At 43.7% G+C, this 22558-nt stretch overlaps 1 protein-coding gene across 3 annotated transcripts; it reads right to left on the minus strand.

Annotated features, from left to right (window-relative positions):
• Window positions 1–453: 453 nt before the first annotated feature.
• wdr4 (WD repeat domain 4) lies at window positions 454–22058 on the minus strand. 3 transcript variants are annotated; one of them, XM_067229380.1, is made up of 11 exons: window positions 21921–22058; window positions 21713–21781; window positions 21300–21446; window positions 21068–21224; window positions 20864–20976; window positions 7669–7729; window positions 7422–7523; window positions 7196–7260; window positions 1454–1640; window positions 1242–1311; window positions 454–918 (listed from the first exon to the last, which is right to left on the minus strand). In XM_067229380.1, exons 1-11 carry the CDS (start codon window positions 22001–22003, stop codon window positions 710–712), a joined length of 1263 nt encoding a protein of 420 aa, XP_067085481.1. In that variant the 5' UTR covers window positions 22004–22058; the 3' UTR covers window positions 454–709. The 3 variants fall into 3 exon arrangements, with proteins under 3 accessions (XP_067085481.1, XP_067085480.1, XP_067085482.1); XM_067229379.1 differs by having other exon boundaries at window positions 454–921; XM_067229381.1 differs by lacking the exon at window positions 21713–21781 and having other exon boundaries at window positions 454–921; window positions 21921–22033.
• Between the last annotated feature and the right edge of the window lie 500 nt (window positions 22059–22558).

Genomic DNA, 22558 nt, shown 5'->3' on the forward strand with positions numbered 1-22558 from the left:
TGTTCGTACCAATCAAATTGTCAGGGCGGGCTTTATACGATGATGGACAGATGATCAACAGTAACGTAATCAACCACATCACCAAAGAGCGCTTGGGTTGAATTTGTTTTCAACAAACAACATACTACGTTGCTCTGATTGGTTGTAGGTTTATCCAATTGAGCGAAGAGGCATTTTTTTTCCGGGTTCGGTTGAAACACCCCCCATACTCACAGCCCAACGGAGCGGTATCAGACTCATATTCTGACTAGAATTATGAGTATGACAACGTCAGGCTAGCTCATAACTGATAGTTTCGCTAGACTACAGTAACCTCTTAACCATTGTTTTTGGTAGCAGTAGTCTACATTATAGCATGACATCTCAGTACTTTAAACTAACAGGAATCTGTGTGTGTACAATTCAGAATGGGTTTAGTTTCCCACGATCACCTCAAGAACCAAGCGAAATCGGTCGAGTTGCTTCCCACATGTTTAATGGATCACATTAAGTTTCATTATAAAAGGAAGCAAAACTTTGTACAACAAAATGAAATTTATAGAATTCATCAGATACATAATTTTCTTGTGTCTTGTTGAGGAAAGAGTGTTGAGATCAATCCTAGATATAGTATGCATTTAACTGCAGTTGCATTGGACTGAAAATCAGCTTGCTAACAAACACAAAATAGGACAGTAGAATAATGTAATCATTTTTCCAGTTGGTGGTTTCAGCTGGAGGCTTCGTCTCCTCCCTTGTCTTCTGATTTGGCCTTCTTTCTGGCCTGCTTGATCTGCAGTCCTTTGCCTGCTCTTCTTTTCTTCCCCCAGTTTTCATTCTGCTGCTGTAGCCTATGCTGCTTCTTTTCCAAGTAGGAAGACATGTTGTCGAAGTTGACCTTGTACAGGTGCTGGAAACGGCTCTCCGCTGCACCAAAAGCTGCTGAGGAGAGGTAGCCATGAGTGTTTAGTATTTAACTAATAACTAGTAACTGGGTGTGCCTCAGCCAATTACCTTAATGTCTAAGTGAAATTCCCCAAACCAGTCCCCTATAGAGTACGCATGTATTGCCTGTGTCAGTGTAAGCAAGGGCTTCAAAAACAACTTAGAGATCACAAAATACTAAAATGCATTTATATACCCAAGTAGCAGAGTAGGCTGAGTAGTGTTTTAGAGTGGGAGGTTACAGAGGGGCCAGGCTTATAGGAGGGTATAATGTCACCTACAACTGCTATGAGTGCATGTTTTTTATGCCGACTCACTCTGAAGAGCCTTCCAGTGGGGCTTGAGGGCCTCGGACACTCTGCTCAGCTCCAGGCAATGACTGTCACACTAGTAAGAACCCACAGACAAATCAAAATAACGTGAGTTTTAAAGACTACCACTTACATGCTGGTATTCATTCACATCAATTTAAGAGTCCTATGCCTTTATAGATTGGGTAAAGTATGCACATACTATCATAAAAGCCTACCTCCCAGCGGTCCTGCATGCACATGTAAATCTGAAATGGTGTGACCTGGCTATCCAGCAGGACCAAGAGCCTGCCTTGGAGGTCAAAGGTCAGATCCAGGGGACTGTGAGGTAGGGTCAGCCTACTACAGGGAGTTAAATGCTCCTCCACCCCTTGGTCCATCCCAAAAAACTGAACTATGGGAACTCTGGAAAAACAGAAAATGTGTCGCATGTAAAGTTGTTTTGATGAGCAAGTTAGCAAAATAACATGTATACACTAGGGATGTGCATCTCCATCATTGAGAACGATGCGATACACATCTCGATGCACTGCCAACGATCCGATACATTAAAGATACATATGCGATACGATACACCCCTATTGCGATGCAGTGCGATTCGACATGATGCGATTCAATGAGATGCAAAAGAATATGATGCTATGCAATTTAATATGGTACATAATGATTTACTTTGTCAGACAGCAAATCATCAATTAACTAAACAAGTGAAAGGTTTACTTCACATATTAAACAAAGTCTCTGACAAAAGATAAAATAACATCAGGCCTGGACCTTGCCTTAAACCAGTCCTTCTTTCCTGTTGTATCAGAATCAGAATGGGATTTATTCGCCATGAAAGTTTGCACAGACAAGGAATTTGCTTTGGCAGGAAGGTGCAAACAATAAACATATAGGGACCTAAAATTTAAATATGTGGACTATATATACTAAGGGTACATAAACTAGCAGTACTAAGTGGGATTCTAATTAAATTAAATATACAATAAAATAAAATATAAGTTGCCGTAAATTACAATATAAAAATACAAAAATACAAATATTACAAAAAATACAAATGTACAAGATACAATTTTGTAATGCAGTGCAAAAAGCAGTGTGTTTTAAGCAGAAAGTCATTAGAGTCAGTGTGGTCCCTTGGCCTTGTTGAAGAGGCCAACAGCGGAAGGGAAGAAACTGTTTTTGTGGCGTGAGGTATTGGTCCTGATGGACCGCAGCCTTCTGCCAGAGGGGAGTGACTGAAACAGGGAGTGTCCAGGGTGGGAGGAGTCGGCCACAATCTTCCTCGCTCGCCTCAGGGTCCTCGAGGTGTGCAGGTCCTCGAGGGTAGGCAGATTGCAGCCAATCACCTTCTCAGCAGTGCGGATGATACGCTGCAGCCTGCTCTTGTCCTTGGCAGTGGCAGCAGCGTACTAGACGGTGATGGAGGAGGTGAGGATGGACTCAATGATGGCTGAGTAGAAGTGCACCATCATTGTCTTTGGCAGGTTGAACTTCTTCAGCTGCCGAAGGAAGTACATCCTCTGTTGTGCTTTCTTGATGAGGGAGCTGATGTTCAGTTCCCACTTGAGGTCCTGGGAGAGGATAGTGCCCAGGAAGCGGAAGGACTCCACAGTGTTGAATGGGGAGTCACACAGGGTGATGGGGGTGAGTGGGGCTGTGTTCTTCCTGAAGTCCACAACCATCTCCACTGTCTAAAAAGCATTGAGCTCTAAGTTGTTCTGGCTGCACCAGGTCGGCCGCTTCCCACCTATAATCAGACTTGTCTCCACCAGAGATGAGCCCAATAAGGGTGGTGTCGTCCGCAAACTTCAGGAGTTTGACGGACGGATGACTGGAGGTGCAGCTGTTGGTGTACAGGGAGAAGAGCAGAGGAGAAAGGACGCAGCCCTGAGGTGATCCGGTGCTGATGGACCGGGAGTCAGAGACTTGTGTTCCCAGCTTAACGCACTGCTTCCTGTCAGACAGGAAGTCTGTGATCCACCTGCAGGTGGAATCAGGCACGTTCAGCTGGGAGAGCTTGTCCTGAAGCAGGGCGGGGATGATGGTATTGAAGGCAGAGCTGAAGTCCACAAACAGGATCCTGGCATAGGATGCTGGGGAGTCCAGGTGCTGTAGGGTGAAGTGGAGGGCCATGTTAACTGCATCGTCCACAGACCTGTTGGCTCTGTAGGCGAACTGCAGGGGGTCCAGTAGAGGGTCAGTGATGTATTTAAGATGTGCCAGCACCAGGCGCTCGAAAGACTTCATTACCACAGAGGTCAGGGCGACGGGTCTGTAGTCATTATGTCCTGTTGGCCTTGGCTTTTTGGGCACAGGGATGATGGTGGGGGACTTGAGACAGGCTGGCACATGGCATGTCTCAAGGGAGGTGTTAAAGATGTAGGTAAACACCGGAGACAGCTGGTCAGCGCAGTGCTTGAGGGTGGCTGGAGAGACAGAGTCCGGCCCAGCTGCTTTGCGGGGATTCTGCCTCTTGAAAAGTCTGTTAACTTCACCCTCCTGAATGGAGAGAGTCGTCACAGTAGAGGGGGGGAGGTGGGAGGCCTCCTGGGTGGGAAGGGGTAGTTCAGGACTGTCCAATTGTCTTTCAAATCTGCAGTAGAACTCATTCGTTGGCCAGGCGGGAGTTGTTAGTGGAGTGGGGGGCTCTGGGCTTGTAGTTGGTAATCTGCCTGAGCCCTCTCCAGACAGAAGCAGTCGTTTGCAGAGAATTGGTGTTTTAGTCTCTCAGAGTACAGTTGTTTAGCCTCCCTCACCGCCTTGCTAAACCTGTTCTTCGACTCCTTGAAACTGTCTTTGTCCCCACTCCTAAACGCAGCTTCTTTCGCTGACCTCAACCTTCTGAGTTTAGCTGTAAACCAGGGTTTGTCGTTGTTGTAGCTCACCCTGGTGCGTGTTGGTATACAGCAGTCCTCACAGAAGCTGATGTATGATGTCACAGCCTCTGTGAGCTCATCCAGACTATTGGTAGCAGTCTTGAACATGTCCCAGTCAGTGCAGTCCAAGCACGCCCGCAGATCCTCCATAGCTTCACTGGTCCACTGTTTTGATGTCCTCACAGGAGGCTTACAGCGCTTTAGCTTCTGCCTGTATGCAGGAATCAGGTGGACCATGGCGTGGTCAGAGTGACCCAGTGCTGCTCGGGGGACTGCATGGTATGCTTTGCTGATTGTAGAGTAGCAGTGATCCAAGGTGTTTCCTTCTCTGGTAGGGCATTTGATGAATTGTCTATATTTTGGGAGTTCTTGAGTGAGATTGCCTTTGTTTAAGTCGCCTAGCACAATAACCAAGGAATCCGGATTTTCATGCTCCACACTCAGTATCTGGCTGGCAAGCACACGTTGAGCCTCGTTGACGTTAGCCTGCGGAGGCATGTAGACGCCAACCAGAATGAATAATGCAAACTCTCGTGGCGAGTAAAACGATCTACAGTTAATAAAAAATGATTCCAGATCAGGAGAACAGTGCTGCAGAATCACTTTCACATCTTCACACCAGCCACTGTTAATGTAAAAACAAATACCATCGCCTTTCGTTTTGCCACAGAGCACAGGGTCACGATCCGCTCTCAGCCGTTTGAAACCTGCTAGCTGTAGCGCAGAGTCTGTAGCGCAATCCTATTATTGATAGGGGTACCGGTGGAGCTAGCCACTGACTGTAGCCATAGCTGAATCCGAGGGGGAGGCAGACATCTCCACACAAATACCATGTAGCCTCTTCAGGTGATTAGCTAAATTAGCCGTGCTCCCTGTGTACTTTATAGCAGCACGACATATCTTGCCAATTGCATTGGTCTTGTCAAATTGCCCATCTTTCTTGTAAAATCCGAAATGTTGCCAAACTTTGGATTTTTGCAATTCGTAGGGACGTGTAATTCATTTACATTTAGTCATTTAGCAGACACTCTTATCCAGAGCGACTTACAGTAAGTACAGGGACATTCTCCCCGAGGCAAGTAGGGGGAAGTGCCTTGCCCAAGGACACAAGGTCATTTGGCACGGCCTGGAATCGAACTGGCAACCTTCTGATTACTAGCCCCCTCCCTCACCGCTCAGCCACCTGACTCCCTCCCACCATGATAACACTCGCCCGAACACGCCTCCAACTCGCGCGAAACTTGGCTGAGAGACGTGATGAAAATAGGCCACTGACAGCAGTGGAGATGAGAGCGCGCTTAAGAAACAGTTAGAGAGGAGGAATCTATCTAAATATAAAATGATTGGTCACAAATCATTGGTCACATTTCTAAATACTAAATGTTGTTCACCTACACACGATTCTATATAAATACATCGGATTATACCGATGCAAAAATGTTAGAAACGATGCATCGCGATTCATCCCACATTGTATCCGGTGCACACTTTTTTGATCCGGGCCATCGCATCGTGAGCTTTTATGCCGATGCATCGATGCGAACCGGTGAATCTTCCCATCCCTAGTATACACGCATTCACCGTCATGATTAGTTGCACCAAGCGATGGAGCCATGGACCTACCGAGCCACCAATAGGCACTACACAAGTACGCACTTAAGGTATCCAACCCCGTTCCTACCTTCCTGTAGGTTTTCGCTCCAACCCTAATCTAGCACACTAAATTCTAATAATTAGCAGACCAATGTGTTAAATCAGTTTAGTTACAACTGGGGTTGTAGCAAAAACCTACAGGCAGGTAGGTCTCCAGGAACAGGGTTCAACCACCTGCAGGTGGATCACAGACTTTCTGTCTGACAGGAAGCAGTGCGTTAAGCTGGGAACACAAGTCTCTGACTCCCGGTCCATCAGCACCGGATCACCTCAGGGCTGCGTCCTTTCTCCTCTGCTCTTCTCCCTGTACACCAACAGTTGCACCTCCAGTCATCCGTCCGTCATTATAGGTGGGAAGCGGCCAACCTGGTGACCTGGTGCAGCCAGAACAACTTAGAGCTCTTAAGACAGTGGAGATGGTTGTGTACTTCAGGAAGAACACAGCCCCACTCACCCCCATCACCCTGTGTGACTCCCCATTCAACACTGTGGAGTCCTTCCGCTTCCTGGGCACTATCCTCTCCCAGGACCTCAAGTGGGAACTGAACATCAGCTCCCTCATCAAGAAAGCACAACAGAGGATGTACTTCCTTCGGCAGCTGAAGAAGTTCAACCTGCCAAAGTCAATGATGGTGCACTTCTACTCAGCCATCATTGAGTCCATCCTCACCTCCTCCATCACCGTCTGGTACGCTGCTGCCACTGCCAAGGACAAGAGCAGGCTGCAGCGTATCATCCGCACTGCTGAGAAGGTGATTGGTTGCAATCTGCCTACCCTCGAGGACCTGCACACCTCGAGGACCCTGAGGCGAGCGAGGAAGATTGTGGCCGACTCCTCCCACCCTGGACACTCCCTGTTTCAGTCACTCCCCTCCGGCAGAAGGCTGCGGTCCATCAGGACCAATACCTCACACCACAAAAACAGTTTCTTCCCTTCTGCTGTTGGCCTCTTCAACAAGGCCAAGGGACCACACTGACTAATGACTTCCTGCTTAAAACACACTGCTTTTTGCACTGCATTACAAAATTGTATCTTGTACATTTGTATTTTTTGTAATATTTGTATTTTTATATTGTAATTTACGGCAATTTATATTTTATTTTATTGTATATTTAATTCAATTCTAATCCCACTTAGTATTGCTAGTTTATGTACCCTTAGTATAGATAGTCCACATATTTAAATTTTAGGTCCCTATATGTTCATTGTATGCACCTTCCTGCCAAAGCAAATTCCTTGTCTGTGCAAACTTTCATGGCGAATAAATCCCATTCTGATTCTGATTTTGGGGGCTTGCAAGATCCATGGCTCCAACAGGCACTGCACTAGCCTGAGCCACCTGTGGGCATTGCACTGGTAACAAAAGTAAAATACAATCCACACAAAGAAATAAGCTGGATGGTCGGTGTTCATTGTGATAACACTACCTCTCACACTGCACGGCAACGTGACAACCGTCCGGGGAGGTGGCAATCTTGCTGACAGCAGACCTCTGGGAAACAAGACAAATATAATAAATATACGACCGCACTGAGCACTGTAAAAGAGAAAAAAATGTGATTAGAATGTGTATTTGGACAAATCATTTACAGAAATGCCCTTTTATGCATCAGCAACATGGGCATACATGATTAGACCCCAACAAGTCTTCACCTCTTCATTAGCTTGAGTACTCGGCGTGTCCCTCAGCTGCTTAAGGTCCCAGCTCTGGATCCTACGACCAGACTCGTACTCCCACAGCTTCATGGTCCCATCCTGACAACAAACCGCACTCAAATGATGTGCACTTTCTAGGATGGGTGGACCTCAATCAGGAATAAATAATCAATGGTGCAACAAGCTGGTAGACAGCATCCATTTGTCACCTGACATAAATTGGATAAAAGCTAGAGACCCCTACCCCTGATCCAGACAGTAGCCAATGAGGATGCATGGGTAGGACCAACAGAGAGCTGACAAACCTATAAGGAGACAGAGGACAGCTTCCAACAGTGAGGTTCAGGTTACTTATTTGTAGATATTGTTTGCAGTGGACGAGTTCATACATTTTGACACATCTAATAACCAGAAATCTGTGTGTGTACACAAATTAGAATGGGTTTAGTTTCCCACGATCAGCTCCGGCCACTCTGCAAAGTTCATATTCTGCATGTGTCCTCTTTATAATCCATCAGAGTGCAGTGCCGCGATTTACATTGTTTGGATAAGCATCGACATAAAACAAATAATTTGCAGCTAGTTTGGCTTGCTCTCTTCGCTCTGGACTCCCATCTTGAGTTGACTGAGCTGCACTGAGCTAGCTCTTGGTAGCCGAAATGATATGGATATAGCGAGCCAAAAACAGGCATGAGACATGATCAGAGGTTTTCCTGGCTCAAAAAATGGCTTAGGTTGTGGGTCGTCTAACACCACTCCCCCCTCCCTCCCACTTGCACTGTCGTAATGTGTTCACCTCGCTACTTCATGTCATGCTTGTTTTGTGAAGTAAGAAGTAATTTCCCCTTTTCTCTTGATCTGTCAACGACAAGAACAATGAATAACCTCTAAACCTTTTGGTGACCAATAGTTTAAAAATATATATATTATTGGGTGTGCTTGCCCTTGGCAAGGTGCAACCTATATTCCAACCTGAAGGAAGGAATACAAACTGCTTATATCCTACTAGAATCCTTTGTTCCCAAACACTAAGGGCCTCATTTACCAAGACCTTTGCGCCTGTTTCCAGGCGTAAATTAATCGCAAAGACTGACTTAAGCGATGCGGGCTATTTACAAACAGGGCGCACTTGCATAGAATCGCTGATTGCGTGCCACATGAGCGAGTTGCGCTTTCAATATGCGTTTGTGGGAGGGTCATTGGGAAAGTGGGAGTTCCACCCAAAAAACGTGGGAGGATACGTGTAAAGTGCGCCTAATTATATATTCTGCGTTATATACAAAGACTGCCAGTAAGAGTGCGCCTCTTTTGCGGGGGAAATTTACCGCCTCTTAAAAGCAGGTGTAAACCAGGAGCGCTTTTTCCTGTGTGTACAAATGTACCTTATTCAATGGCAGCAGTGATCCGAGTAGGCTAAGGCGAAGACAGGCCAATTTTTTTTTCTGAGTGTGGATGTTTTTCATGTTCGTAAGCTTCATGTTTTGGTTACCCGCAATGTTTTTGGGGCTATCTCGTTGTTTATGATCATTGACCTACTTTTGTAAAGCTCTCTCTTGGAAGTCGCTTTGGATAAAAGCGTCTGCTAAATGAGTAAATGTACATGTAAATGTTTTGCACTGTAATATGTTCAGGTTTGCGGTTACTGCACGTCACTAAATTTAAGCTTGCGCTTTCTTTTCCCCGTAGGAAGATCCATGATAGAAACATGCGGGCCCATTGTTCTTTTAGAGGCGCGATAATTGCGCTTGAGGGCGGAGTATGCGCTGATAGCCTGATGAGTCAGGTTTGATAAATACGACGCAAAATGAGGAAGCATAGTGGGCGATATTACCAAACTCGCATAAACAGACGCAGCGTAAACTGCGCATGTGTTAGTAATAGGGCTGTCTCCGACCAGTCGTTTTAGTCGACCAATACTCGACTAAAACGTCTGAAAATCGACTAATCGAAATTTGAATTTTTTTTTTTTTTTTTTTTGCAAACATTTTCACGATCTGACTCAATGGCTGGACATTGCATTCAGCCGCTAATAGCCTACTAATAATAAGACTCGTATCACCAGTCCTGTTGTAACCGAATGCCGATGGTATTTAGTATCTCTTACAATGTACTACAAATTACAAATATTGTTTGTTTAACATGCAAATCATCAGAGTGCGCTTATCACTGCCTGAAAACTTGCAGCATGCAAACTTACGTAGAAGCTGAGTGGGGAACGATGCAACAGAGAAAGATTTTGTTGTCTTGGCCGGAGAAGATAATGTCATTCGATTTGGATGTGATTCTTATAATAGGCATATTCATTTTTCAACCCAGCGCGTTAGCATGAGCGAAGTAGGGCTAGGCCAACTTACGTTTTCAGGTGGTAGGCTACATCATATTCGACGTCGAACTATGAAAAATAAACCGTTGTTGGCAGAGTTTGCATTCAACGTTTTTCGAGTCACCCGGTACCTTGTAAATGTACTTTAATGAAATGCAGCCATACCACTGATTTCTTTGCCATTTTGACTAATAACACCGACAAAGTAGGCTATGGCAGAGTTTGTAGTTCGGCAGCCAATTGTGCCTGTGCCGTGTGCAAAATACCAAAACAAAGCGCAGATTAACGAAAGGGAAAACAGTAACACCTTTTCTTTAAAATTATATATTTTTAGAGTTGCTTTATTTGTCTTGAATAATATAATCTACAATTTCTGTCGAAAATTTAGTTAATTCAGCAATGATGCACAAGCGGCAATCAGATCTCACACTGCCATACAGCAGCTCAACTAAAAAAATCTTAGTCGACCAGGAGCATATCGACCAGAAAATCGACTAGTCGACTGAGTGGGGACAGCCCTAGTTAGTAAATTAGGGCCTGATTATTAAATGTGATGTTACATAATTTCGTAATTTTGGCGGAAAATGTTGCACTTCCGCATTGCGTTCATGGGAAAACCATACTTGAAGTGAATTTATATGCCTTGATTTTCTGTTTTCCCTTTAGTTTTGAAACAGAAAAACCGCTACAGAACTAGTGATTTCTGTTTTTCTTTATCCCCATTTTTCCATTCTGGTTTTAAAAACAGAAAAAAAACAATATTTTTCAGTTTTTCCGATTTGGTTTAGAAACTGAAAAATTAAAGAACGAAGGGTACACGGATTCCTTAAGCGTTTCTTGGATTGGCTTTTACGTTCCGTTGCACGGTTTAGGGTTTTTTTCTGTGGAGAAAAGTGAAGCCAACGGTGGCTAAATAGCCAGCCAGTCAGACATGCACTCACAATTACCTATAGTAGAACACTAGTTTAGCAGCTTGTTAACTTCTGGGAGATAGCTGTGCTAGCTACCTAAAATGGCAAGACAGCTGCAGAAACGCCACAGGCAAAGGCCAGGGTGATAACATGTGGCTAGCTGTGTTTACAGACTGATTTCAACACCCTGTATTTTTGTACGCCCTTCGACTGGTTAGCTCCAGCGATTCCCACACAGCGGTAGTCTAGTAGTAAGGTAGCTCAGCTGTACAACTTACCGGGGGTGAAGTCTGAAACTAGGAGCAAAACAGAGCACAGCTGGCTTCTCCAGGCAGGGAGACTGCAACTACAGCCCTGCCTGTAGTTGTAATTGACAACGATCACTTCTAGTACATTTACATTTTACATTTAGCAGACGCTCTTATCCAGAGTGACTTACAGTAAGTACAGGGACATTCCCCCGAGGCAAGTAGGGTGAAGTGCCTTGCCCAAGGACACATCATTTTGCACGGCCAGGAATCAAACTGGCAACCTTCTGATTTGTAGACCGATTCCCTAACCGCTCAACCACCAGACTCCCTGTTAGTAAACTTGTTATATTAGCCAGTTTTCCATAGGGATGCACCAAATCCAGATTTTTGGGGTTCCGCCAAATACTGAATCCACTGGTCAAGATTCGGCCGAATTTGAAACCGAATCCTACTCCCATCCATTAACACAGTAAACACATTAATTAAGTAAACAACGTCCATAGCAGTGTATTTTTATTTATTTTTACTGTAAAAATAGGCAAAATTATGCCAGGGGGGTGTTCCATCAACGTCGATTAAGTAAACAATACTTATTTCGGCAAATCTCGCTTACTTCAGCGAGAGTTCCGTTCCATTAAGGTGGCTTATTCTAGTTCTAGCTACATAACCAAGGCTATTTATACTTCGGAAGTAGTCTGCTCCGTGTCAGGCTAAAAGTCGAGCTTAACTAAAATGTGTTGCAAATAATCTCAAACAGGCAGAAACACAATGTCAAAAGACAGTTCCGTCAACTAAATTTCTGCGCGCAAAGCACTTTGTTCGGAAACATAAGTGCAAACTTTCTGAAGTGCAGACATGAATCAATTTACGTGTTAACTTCATCTCCAAAAAATTTATTAATTTAAATACACAAGTTAAGAAATAATGTCACTAACTGTTTTCAAAAGCCGTTGGTTAATTGACTAAGCAGAGCGTCTAGACAAGTTACAATCAATGATGGCGTATCCGTTCTTTGACAACCCTGTGGATGAAGGTGCTCAGCTTATACAAAGAGCGTTTATCCCACCAGCCCCAAGGGTCTTCAGAGACATTAATGCTTCCCTGACCAGTATATGTGGAAGAGGTATAGGTTCAGCAGGCCCAGAATAGTTTATCTAGATAGATTTTGTCATTCTTAAAAAATATATACATAGAAAAACACTTTAGCAACTCAAGGATGGCAATGAATACATAAAAGCAGCCTACCATCCTTCGTAGAAAGGGGAGTAATAGACTATAATATTAGAAATTAGGGTAGTAGACTGCAGTCTGTGTAGGTAGGCCTAGACTTTGTCGTGTGCTGGAATCACACACAAGGAAGCAAATTCACTGTAGCCAAGCCTTGACCACTGTTCAGTCTGTCTGCATCTCTGTGTGTCTTTGCATGTGGGACATTCTTGAACAGGGTTGGTGACTTAAAAAGGTTTAGCAAAGGCAACTATGCCATGAAATATGATGGGTATACCTTGCTCCAAAGCAGTAGCCTACCTGAATATTATCATCACTTTTCCAGGTCATCTTGAAACACAAAGAATCAAGGAGATTTTTATTCAATTGTATAAAGCATTTTCATTGTTTAAAGTAGCCTATATGTTGACAAGCCTCTATATTACTTCATTTTTCTCCTTCTGGCTTCCCCAATGTTAGGTGCAATGTACTTTCCTCATGGGTGTATCCAGGCCCACTGGAAGACTCAGAGGGTGACTGCTTGGTGCCCCCCCAGGGTTGAAGTAGCGTTTCTAAAGTGCTCTCTAGAGTGGAAAAAATTAGACCAAGTGCCCTACTGTCTGCCATTCACATTGTGAAATATGCTTGAGTGCCCAGGGTGCCCCTTAACGCAATAAATGAGTGCCCTCTATAAATTAATACAAAACATGAGTTCCTTTATAGTAGAGAAAATGTGATGCAGTACCCTATAAGGTGCCCTTACTATGGTCTATATTTGACTGTTCCCGTGGACAAGGGCGCTGTTATGAAGTACCCTTTATGCTGCCCCTACATGAGTGTCCCAAATGGTGCCCTTTCCAAAGAAGACGATGAGATGCTGTGCCCAACAGTCTCCCCTACAATGTTCCCACTAGGGCATGCTTTCCCAAAGTGAGGCTGTGACGACACTTGGGGGGTTGTCCCATTCCCATTGTTACACTGGTGAGAGCCCATGTCGTGCAGTAGGTGCCCTTTTAATTTTTCCGCCCCTGCCCTTCAAACAGCCACAGTCTGCCGCTGTCCAAGCCCCCACTGGATCTGTGGATGCAGACTATGTAAATTGGAAATATGGGTCGGCTGTCCATACACTGTCAGCTAGAATAGTAATAATTGGATTTTGATTAAATATGCATGTGTAATATAATAATATATTACTAGTCATGCTGAGCAATTTTAAATGACTGTTCTGCCAAGCAAAGTGTGCTACAGTTTGGGTCACCTTCTGATCTGAAAGTTTGTGCTGGATCTGTGCAATAATACTTATTTCAGTGAATCCCCATTTTAGTCATGGTTATCTTTCCCCTTTATCTAAAGCTCGGAATTTATCATTCATCAGTTAATAAATGTGTGGCAAAGTAATTTTGAAGTAGGCAAATGTATTAATTTTGTTCAAGATGTGAAGACAAAAACATTATTAGCCCACATCAAGTGCAATTAACCATGGCCTTCTTCAGTGTTTTGAATTTGATCCTACAATTGCTGCCACGTTCTTTTTTGGGCTATTATTCTCAATCTCCTGTTGAGAATATTGGCCATATGCTACTGTCAGAATGGTTTCAGACAGCTCATCAAATCACGCTTATGACACGTTTACCCACGCTTATGACACGTTTACCCACGCTTATGACACGTTTACCCACGCTTATGACACGTTTACCCAAGTGAGACTTATTCGTGTTAGCGTGACTTGCGTTAGCGACGTTGATGGAACCACAAAGTTACAACCACAGAAAAGCGAATTCAGTCCTTTCTTTCAAACCAACTTTCAGAAAACATACAATTTTGTCTTTTGTGTAATTTGAACGGTGTCCCAAGTCGCTTCAGCCATGTCAACGATCACATTCCCCACTCTCACACACTAACCACTACCACCTGACTGTACTGTCATACATCTGCCGTCATTGGTCTAAAAGTCAATGGCCTGTGTGGCTGAATGAATTTAGCCCAAATGGGCAACAAATTACGAGGGCATGCCAGACACCTGTCCCTCACAAGTCCCCCCTCTTGTACAGTAGCACCCCCGGCTGTCATTGGTCAAAAGTCAGTAGCCTGTGGGCTAAATTAATTTAGTCCAAACTAGCAGCAAATCAGTTTGCCTCAAAACTTATCACACACACACACATGATGAATGGTAGCTGATGCCTTCGGGCAGGAAAAAGGAAGCCCCTTTAGATATCTTTAGCTTTTCGTGATTATTTGGTGTTGCTGCTCTAGGTGCCACCAAAATTGTAAACAATCTTTAAAAAAAAGTTTAAAAAAAAAACGAAAAAACAATTTTCTGAACTTTATTGTAAAAGATAGGGAGGGCTTATCCCCGTTAGCCTATACCAGCCGCCCCTGCTAAAAAGGTTTACGTTCAAATGTGTGCCACAGGAGAAACAACTTTTTCTATAGTAACTGCATTGCTTCCAAACACTGAGAATAGCACAATGGGCTGAGACGGTGAACTGCAAAGTGCAAGGTCATAGGTTCAAATCCAGCCACAGCCATCGAGCCTGTCATGATAGTGATTATATATTTAGTGAAACAGGTATCTAGGTACACCACAGTAGCTGTCTAGCTGCACAATCATAAAGGGTACCAATGTTTCATTCTGAGGGGATTACTACACCGGAAGAGCCAGAACTGTCTGGCCCTTTTTAAACTTGTCTTTTGTAGATAAGATCCCGCTTCATCTAGACAGTGCATCGGATTTCTTGCACTGTGTGTAGAAAACCTACATTTGTTGTAGATGTGTAGGATACATGTCTTTCAAAGCAATATTTAGCAAAAATGAATACAAGACAATATGGCTTACAGATGACATTCTGAAGTACCATGCGCAATTTCACCTTGATATGAAAGATGACTGAATTACAACTGCTTAAACTTTGTCCTAAAGCTAACCAAAGCTAATACTCTGCCCTTTCTAAGCATACAACTAAACAGTTGATATGTAGCAGAGAGAATAGAGAAGCTGACTTGCAACCACATGCTCCTGAGTTTGAATCTCCATTCAGCCTGTTTGCAAAGCATAAATTAATGTTGCTCTCGTTGTCCAACTCTTGACCTTCTACAATGTACATTTTTATAATATTTTGCCATTTTGAAGAGAACCCGCATCACTGCTTGCGGCTATATTTTGTTCTGTTCATGAACTAATGTGATTAACAAAGGTATTCACAATTTAAACTAAGCGCTTAACGCACCAGAGTAAGGGAAATTTAGCTTTGTTAATTAATGCAACTAGCTCCACCTCAGAGTATTCTTACAGTGTGTGAAAGATCCGAGCAAAATCGGTAACTTTCAGTGCAGAATTATTGGTTTGTTATATACATAGTAGCCCAAGATTAGCCTATCAATACGTAGGCTAATATTAAACAAAATTTATACAGAAACATGCCTTCAGAGCAATAATATAAAGGCATGTTCAATTAAGCACCAGTTTAATGTAGGCCATTTAATAATGTCAAAACTGCCTGCACATTGCAAGGCATTCGCAATTAAATGAAACTAAGTGCTTAAAGCACCGGAGTTATTAAGTAGAGAAGGAAAATGGGGAAATTCTGTTTAGTTATTTAGAAGAAAATATGTTTTTACAATCGATATGGCCGAATAGTGCTGACTGAATCAGCTGCTTTCAAAGAACTCCTTAGGCGGCAGAACTGTACATGCAAGCGCTGTATAGTGAATTACATTTATTCATTTAGCAGATGCTTTTATCCAAAGCGACTTCCAAGAGAGCTTTACAAAGTGCATAGGTCACTGATCATAACAACAAGATAGCCAAAAAACATCGCGAGTAGCCAAAACATGAAGCACACATTGTGAACAACCAAAGTAAGTGCCAAAGGGAAGAACCATAAGAGCATGTAGTTAAACAAGTTACAATTAAACAACATGAACCGCTATAAGTGCAAGTGTACCTGTGGAAAAAAGCAAGCAACACTAATAAAAACAATATATCACAGCGAGAACAATTTAAATCAGTTACCACTAACCACAAGAGCAACAAGTCTCTGAGCAAGAGTCATTGTGATCCTTGAGGAAACTAACATCGGGTCAAGCGAACCATTCCTAAGTACCGTTGTACTCCCGGAACAAGTGTGTCTTGAGCCTTTTCTTGAAGGTGGAGAGACAGTCAGTATCTCTGATGGAGGTGGGGAGTTGATTCCACCACTGGGGGGCCAGACAGGAGAAGAGCTTGTGTTGGGACCGGGCGGTCTTGAGCGGTGGGACCACCAGGCGGTTGTCTGAAGAAGACCGTAGGTGACGGGTGGGGGCGTAAGGCTGCAGGAGAGACTTTATGTAGACGGGTGCAGTCATGTTCACTGCTCGGAAGGTCAATACCAGGGTCTTGAATCTGATACAGGCCATGATAGGTAGCCAGTGGAGAGAGATGAGGAGCGGGGTAACATGGGAGCGTCTGGGTAGATTGTAGACCAGGCGGGCTGCTGCGTTCTGAATCCTCTGAAGAGGGCGGGTTGCACATGCTGGGAGACCAGCGAGCTGCAATAGTCCAACTTGGAGAGGACAAGTGCTTGGACTAGCAGCTGGGTGGAGTGCTCAGACAGGTATCTCCTGATCTTCCGGATGTTGTAGAGGGTGAATCTACACGACCGGGAGACCGCAGCAATGTGGGCCGTGAGGGAGAGCTCGTCGTCCATGGTAACCCCAAGGTTCCTGGCAGAGGATGAAGGGGTCACCGTCGCAGATCCCAGGGTGATTGAGAGATCGTAGGAGATGGAGGGTTTAGCCGGGATGATGAGAAGTTCTGTTTTGGCGAGGTTCAGCTGGAGGTGGTGCTCGGTCATCCAGACGGAGATGTCTGTGAGGCAGGCCTCAATCCTAGTTGAGATCCCCGGATCGATCGGGGGGAACGACAGGTACAGCTGCGTTTCGTCAGTGTAGCAGTGGTAGGAGAAGCAATGGGAGGTTAGGCCTACAATTGACCACTAGCTCAACCATTGTCCATGTAATAACTTCTGTTATGAACTAAATGTCTATATGTTTGTGGTGGTAAGACAATTTAACACAGAACCAATATAATACATTTTGATCAACAAATTGATAACGTAGAAAACAGCAGACAGAAGGCTACATAATCATTTGCATGAATGTAGGCTACCACAGCATTGTCAATTTGATGAGAATAGATGATGTGGAGGTTGAACAAGTACTTCAGGATATAATTAATTTAAATTGTGATCTGGGAAATATTCATAGATGCCACCTACATCACTTCCAAACAGACCGCCGCCATATGCACTACCGATCTCGCCCACACTGCCGATTTCAATGAGAAAGTGAGAGAGATTTGTCAACAAAAAAAAAATCTATTTTAAGCTCCGATCCTTAGCCTATTTGTTACCCCCAGTTTTCTTTGGTTCCTTATTATCTGCCCCAGGCTTGTCCCAATTGGCTTTCCATGAAAGAGCTAGCTATAAACATTTATCTTGTACATAACCCTCCCCATACAGTGGGGATAGCTTGAAGGCTTTCAAGAGTACGGATGTTTATCAATATGCTGTGGCTGGATGGGTGAATGACGTGAAAGTGCGGCACATGGCCACCAAGGACTTATATTTAATCATGGGAAAGTTATTTATTATTTGAAAGAAATCAAATGTGTTTTTGGTGGTAGTTTACTCTGACTAGGTAGCGAGTTGTTAGCTAAGTGGCTAAGAGCTAGCTAGCACTCATCTTAGTGCCACTTAAGCTCACGGCTAGCTGTCATTAATCTTGACAATGTTCTTTAAAGGGGTGATTGATTGCAAAACCAATTTTACCTTGTCCTAGTTGAATAACGACAGTTCGGTGGGTAAAATGAACATACAGTGAACCTCAAAGTCCATTGACACCTCTTTCCTATGCAAATCTCAAAATGAAAAACTTTGTCTGTAAAACGCTAGCTTTTCAACAAAGCCACCGGACTGACGTCAGTCCGGGGACCGCCTTCAGTCCGGGGACCGCCTTTTTTGGCTCTGGTCTGCATCTTTGTCACGCCCCAAAATTTACATCCAGACCAGCCCACTCACTCACTGGTGTTCTTGCCCAGTCCGAGGTAGCATAGATCTCCGATGCTAGTTTAGCTGCGCGCTGCTCTGTGTAGGCTACTAAGCAATTACAAAGAATAATGTTTTGAAGTATAACAAGGATATTGAAAATGGACCACGGTCGTAAATGCTGTGTGCATTCGACAGGCATGGCTGCTGTTTGTCTATGAGAAGATCCCGGCGAAGTTCGACACTCAATTATTCATTTGCTCTGAACATTTCACCCAAGACAGTTTTGACAACCTTGGACAATTTCAAGCAGGATTTGCTAAGAAGCTGAACCTGAAAAGATGTGCTGTTCCGACCGTACGCTCATCGCAACCGCAAGCTGTAAGCAGGCTACAGTATGATTTTGTCGGTAACAGTTATTAGCAATGCTAACGTCTCCTGTATCTAGCATAGGTAGAATGCTAAATACGTTTCTAAACACATCAACATACTTTACTTAGCAAATGACTCTACCTAGACTAGCTGTAGTCGGCATTAGAAGGGAAGCTTCCGAAAAAATAGCCAGAAAACAAATAGCAGTCTGGCCTATTGCTAACGCCTGTCTAGATTATCTATTTGAAAGAACTGGAGAAAGGCAGGTGCTAGATACAGGATACGTTAGCATTGCTAATAACTGTTACCGACAAAATCATACTACAGCTTGCGGTTGTGATGAACGTAAGGCTAACGCACCTCTTTTCAGCAACAGCTTCATAGCAAATCCTGCTTTAGCTACATTGTCCCAGGTTTTCAAAACCGTCCTTGGTGAAATGGTTCACGCAAATGTGTCGAGGGTCGAACTGCACAGGGATCTCCTACGCTACGGTATAGACAAACATCAGCATGCCCGTCTAGTCAATGTTAGCTAGACTCTAGCTCATCTGCTTTTTATTAACGCTGATTTGAAAGGAATGCAAGAACAGCTAGATAGCGATTAGTCTAGACACCTAGACTGTAGGCATGTAAACTAGTTTAGCTTGCTAACGCAAGAGCATAGGTAGAATGTGTGATGATTTAGCCTAGTTTATTGGCAATGGGGCTAACGTTGTTTCATGTTCCTGACTGTTCCATTCAAATAAATAACCCATGTTGTTATGTAAATCTACAATTCACGATGCATGTTTGTCCAGATCTTTGTCAGGTTATTTTTCAGCAAGATGTCTAGAGCTAGCTAACTGAAGCTGAGTTGAATCACGATCTAGTTTGTTTGCTATAAGCTGTAACGTTCTACCCACCTAAGTCAAACCAGTCTGCTTCGACAACAGAAGTGGAAACAACTAACGTTATCATTTCAAATGATATCTAGTCAATCGGTTGAAAACAGTGTTGTGTAGACACAATAGATTTATTTGCACGTTTTTTTAATTTTTTTAGTAAGTCTCCACCTTCGGTGTTTCAGTGAGTGCTGTTGGCCGTGTTGTGTTTTTTTCTCCCCAGCTTCACTCGTTGAAAACCAACCAATCAGCGCGCAGCTCATCTAAATATTAATGAGCATATCATAAAAGGAGAAAAGCTAGTGTTTTTTCCCGGGAAATTTTCAGAGGATCTATCAGGGGGCATAGAACAGCACCCGGGCCATTTTCAACCCAACTAATGTTACATACCCTATTGGGAGACCTTAAGGAACAGTGTGAAATACCCCAAAAACCCAGTCAATCACCCCTTTAAATCAAGATGCAGGGCTTGACATTTTGAGGCACTTACGTTCTATGCACAAAAGTCATTTGTCCGGAACCTTTAAATAGCCTGACCTAGTGAAACGGTCAAAACTAGCCTGGCTAACGGAGGTCGCTTTCTCAGGCAAATGACGAATGAAAGAGGCTTGGTTAAAGAAATCCAATATTCTCGCTATCTTCGGTAGGCTTGTATCTACCAAAAGCAGTCCTCCCTGACATTTGTGGTGTAGAATGGAGTTAAATACAACATTGTGAACACTGCCAGTGAGCGCCCGAGTCTGACTGAGGCTAACGTCAAAACCGGGGGACCAAGGCATGGCTGCCGCCTACTACTATGCGGGCGACGCATTCTCACTCAAATTGCAAGACTTTCGTGACCCAAATCAAAATTCTGATGCGACAGATCAATGGGGAATCGCGTTCTCTCTTAATGGCTGTCCTCCTCGACCTGAGCAGAATTCACCGAGATGAACTTCACCGAAACAGAGGGAAAAAGCAGGCATATTGCAGGCATTTCTAAGGCAGAGTATGTAGGTAAGATGACGGCGCAAAGCTACAGTGACGTCATGTGAATCAAATCAATAGGTACCAAAACCACTGACAAGTACTGTCATCACCAGCTGCATAACAAATACTGCACCATCTATAATTCCAAAGATCTGCGTGTGTCACCGACATCATCGCGATCATTACAACAGGGAGTCAGTTGGCTGAGCGGTGAGGAAGTCGGGCTAGTAATCCGAAGGTTGCCAGTTCGATTCCCGGTCATGCCAACTGACGTTGTGTCCTTGGGCAAGGCACATCACCCTACTTGCCTCGGGGGAATGTCCCTGTACTTACTGTAAGTCGCTCTGGATAAGAGCGTCTGCTAAATGACTAAATGTAAAAATGTACAAACAATCTGATAAGTGCTCCAAGTTCCCATCATTAAACATGGATAAAATACCATAATAAAAAAATACTAGGTGGTTCAGCATGGATTTGAACAGAATCCAAGTCGCCATACTCACTCTCGATGTCCTAGGCAGAATGATTGGATGTTGTAGGGTGACTTCAAGTAGCTGACCCGGATTTTCTCATCACGGTCAGCTGTGATGACATACTTGTCATTGGGGCTCAAAGTCTGGAAGTAAGCAGTCCCAAAATAAAAATTACTAAAAGAAAGTCTTCAGCATGCCACTCAAGTAAACTTGGTGAAAGGGGTGCGTATTTACCATGGCCAGCAACATTGACAGGTGCCCAAGCTTCAACTCCCCTGCCTTTCTGGGCTCCACCACAGAGAGGGAATAGACATCTCCTGACTTGTCAGCTGCCAGTAACTCCTCCTCAGTCTGTGTGAACACCAGAGAGGTGCACCGTCTCACCAGCCTCCTGGAAACACATCATGTCAGCCATTTTACACGTTCACACAGCACACTGAGTAAAATGCGTTTTGACTTCATATACCTTGTACTAATACACTGCCAGGAGGGTTCGGTCCCAAAAAGTACAAGCCTTTTGTTGTCATCTGTCAACGCCACCAGCTTCCCAGACAAGGAAACTGCAAGCGCCAAAATTTTATCACTTCCTTTTTCTTCCGAAGCACAACTATGCCTACAAAAATAAGGATACATACACATCAAAAAATAAATGCTTTAAAGGTGAGGCATCGTGATGATTCCTTTGGTCCAAGTACATTATACTTACAATGAGGGAAAACATTTTATTATTTAAAACAATGCGAGCCAACTTCTGCAATTTAGTAGTTAGGCTAGCTATATCATAATGTGGGTGCATCGCTTTAAGATGTTCTTATTGGGATCAATATATAACTTCGACAGGGGTTATACAAGGGATTAGCCAACTATAACTAATACTACCCTTTGTTGTCAGTTCTTGTGCCTTTTGGCTTGTTTTCCGCTGTGCTGCAGTCAAAAACAAACGGGTCTCTGAAATTTAAGGGCAGAAAACACTCAATGGAGGCATCCTGCTACTAGCTAGCCATCTTAGCTATATGGCCACATTGTCATCTGCTATGTAAAAATAAATACAAATAAAAGCAAGCATGCAGTGAAAACTCTACCCTACCTGTTATGTTTGGTATGTACTGCAAGTAATAATTTGTCACAGCTTGAAAGATACCACTCTCCCCCCACACAAACGACTGCCATAGCTTTAGCGTCGACTCGCTAACATTGGAAGCTAGACCACTGGCTGCGTTTGAGCCGTCACGCAAGCACGTGGGGCTCTGAAGTAGTCGCGCAAGATTCACGTCTGTAAACTAAAGTTGGCATGTATGTAATTCTGATATGCATATCTTCGGACTGGGAGATTCGTAATTTCATAAATCTTGAGAAGTGATTGCGCATTCAATATTTTAAATTAAATGGGGAACCTGTTTTGAAATAAATGGGACGCACTCTATGTTGTATGTCACTGAAATCAGATCAAACTTTTTATATGGCTCTGACTGAAATCATTTCAAACGTGTGTCCAGAGAATTAGGTGGTGGGCCGAGCACGCGTATCTGCTTTAGTTTTTTAAATGGCCTGTCCCCATCGATGGAGGAGCTGGATTTTTATAATTATCAACATCGTTTTTTTCTTAAAACATTTCATTCTTGCACATTCTTTCTGTACCTTAGTTCAAAGTTAGCAACTTTATCAGGCAATCCTCTCAACTACCTAAACTCTCCAACCAACCAGAACTCGTGTATCATCTTGTTA

The sequence above is a fragment of the Osmerus mordax genome, chromosome 2 (assembly GCF_038355195.1).
Source record: "Osmerus mordax isolate fOsmMor3 chromosome 2, fOsmMor3.pri, whole genome shotgun sequence".
NCBI lineage: Eukaryota > Metazoa > Chordata > Actinopteri > Osmeriformes > Osmeridae > Osmerus > Osmerus mordax.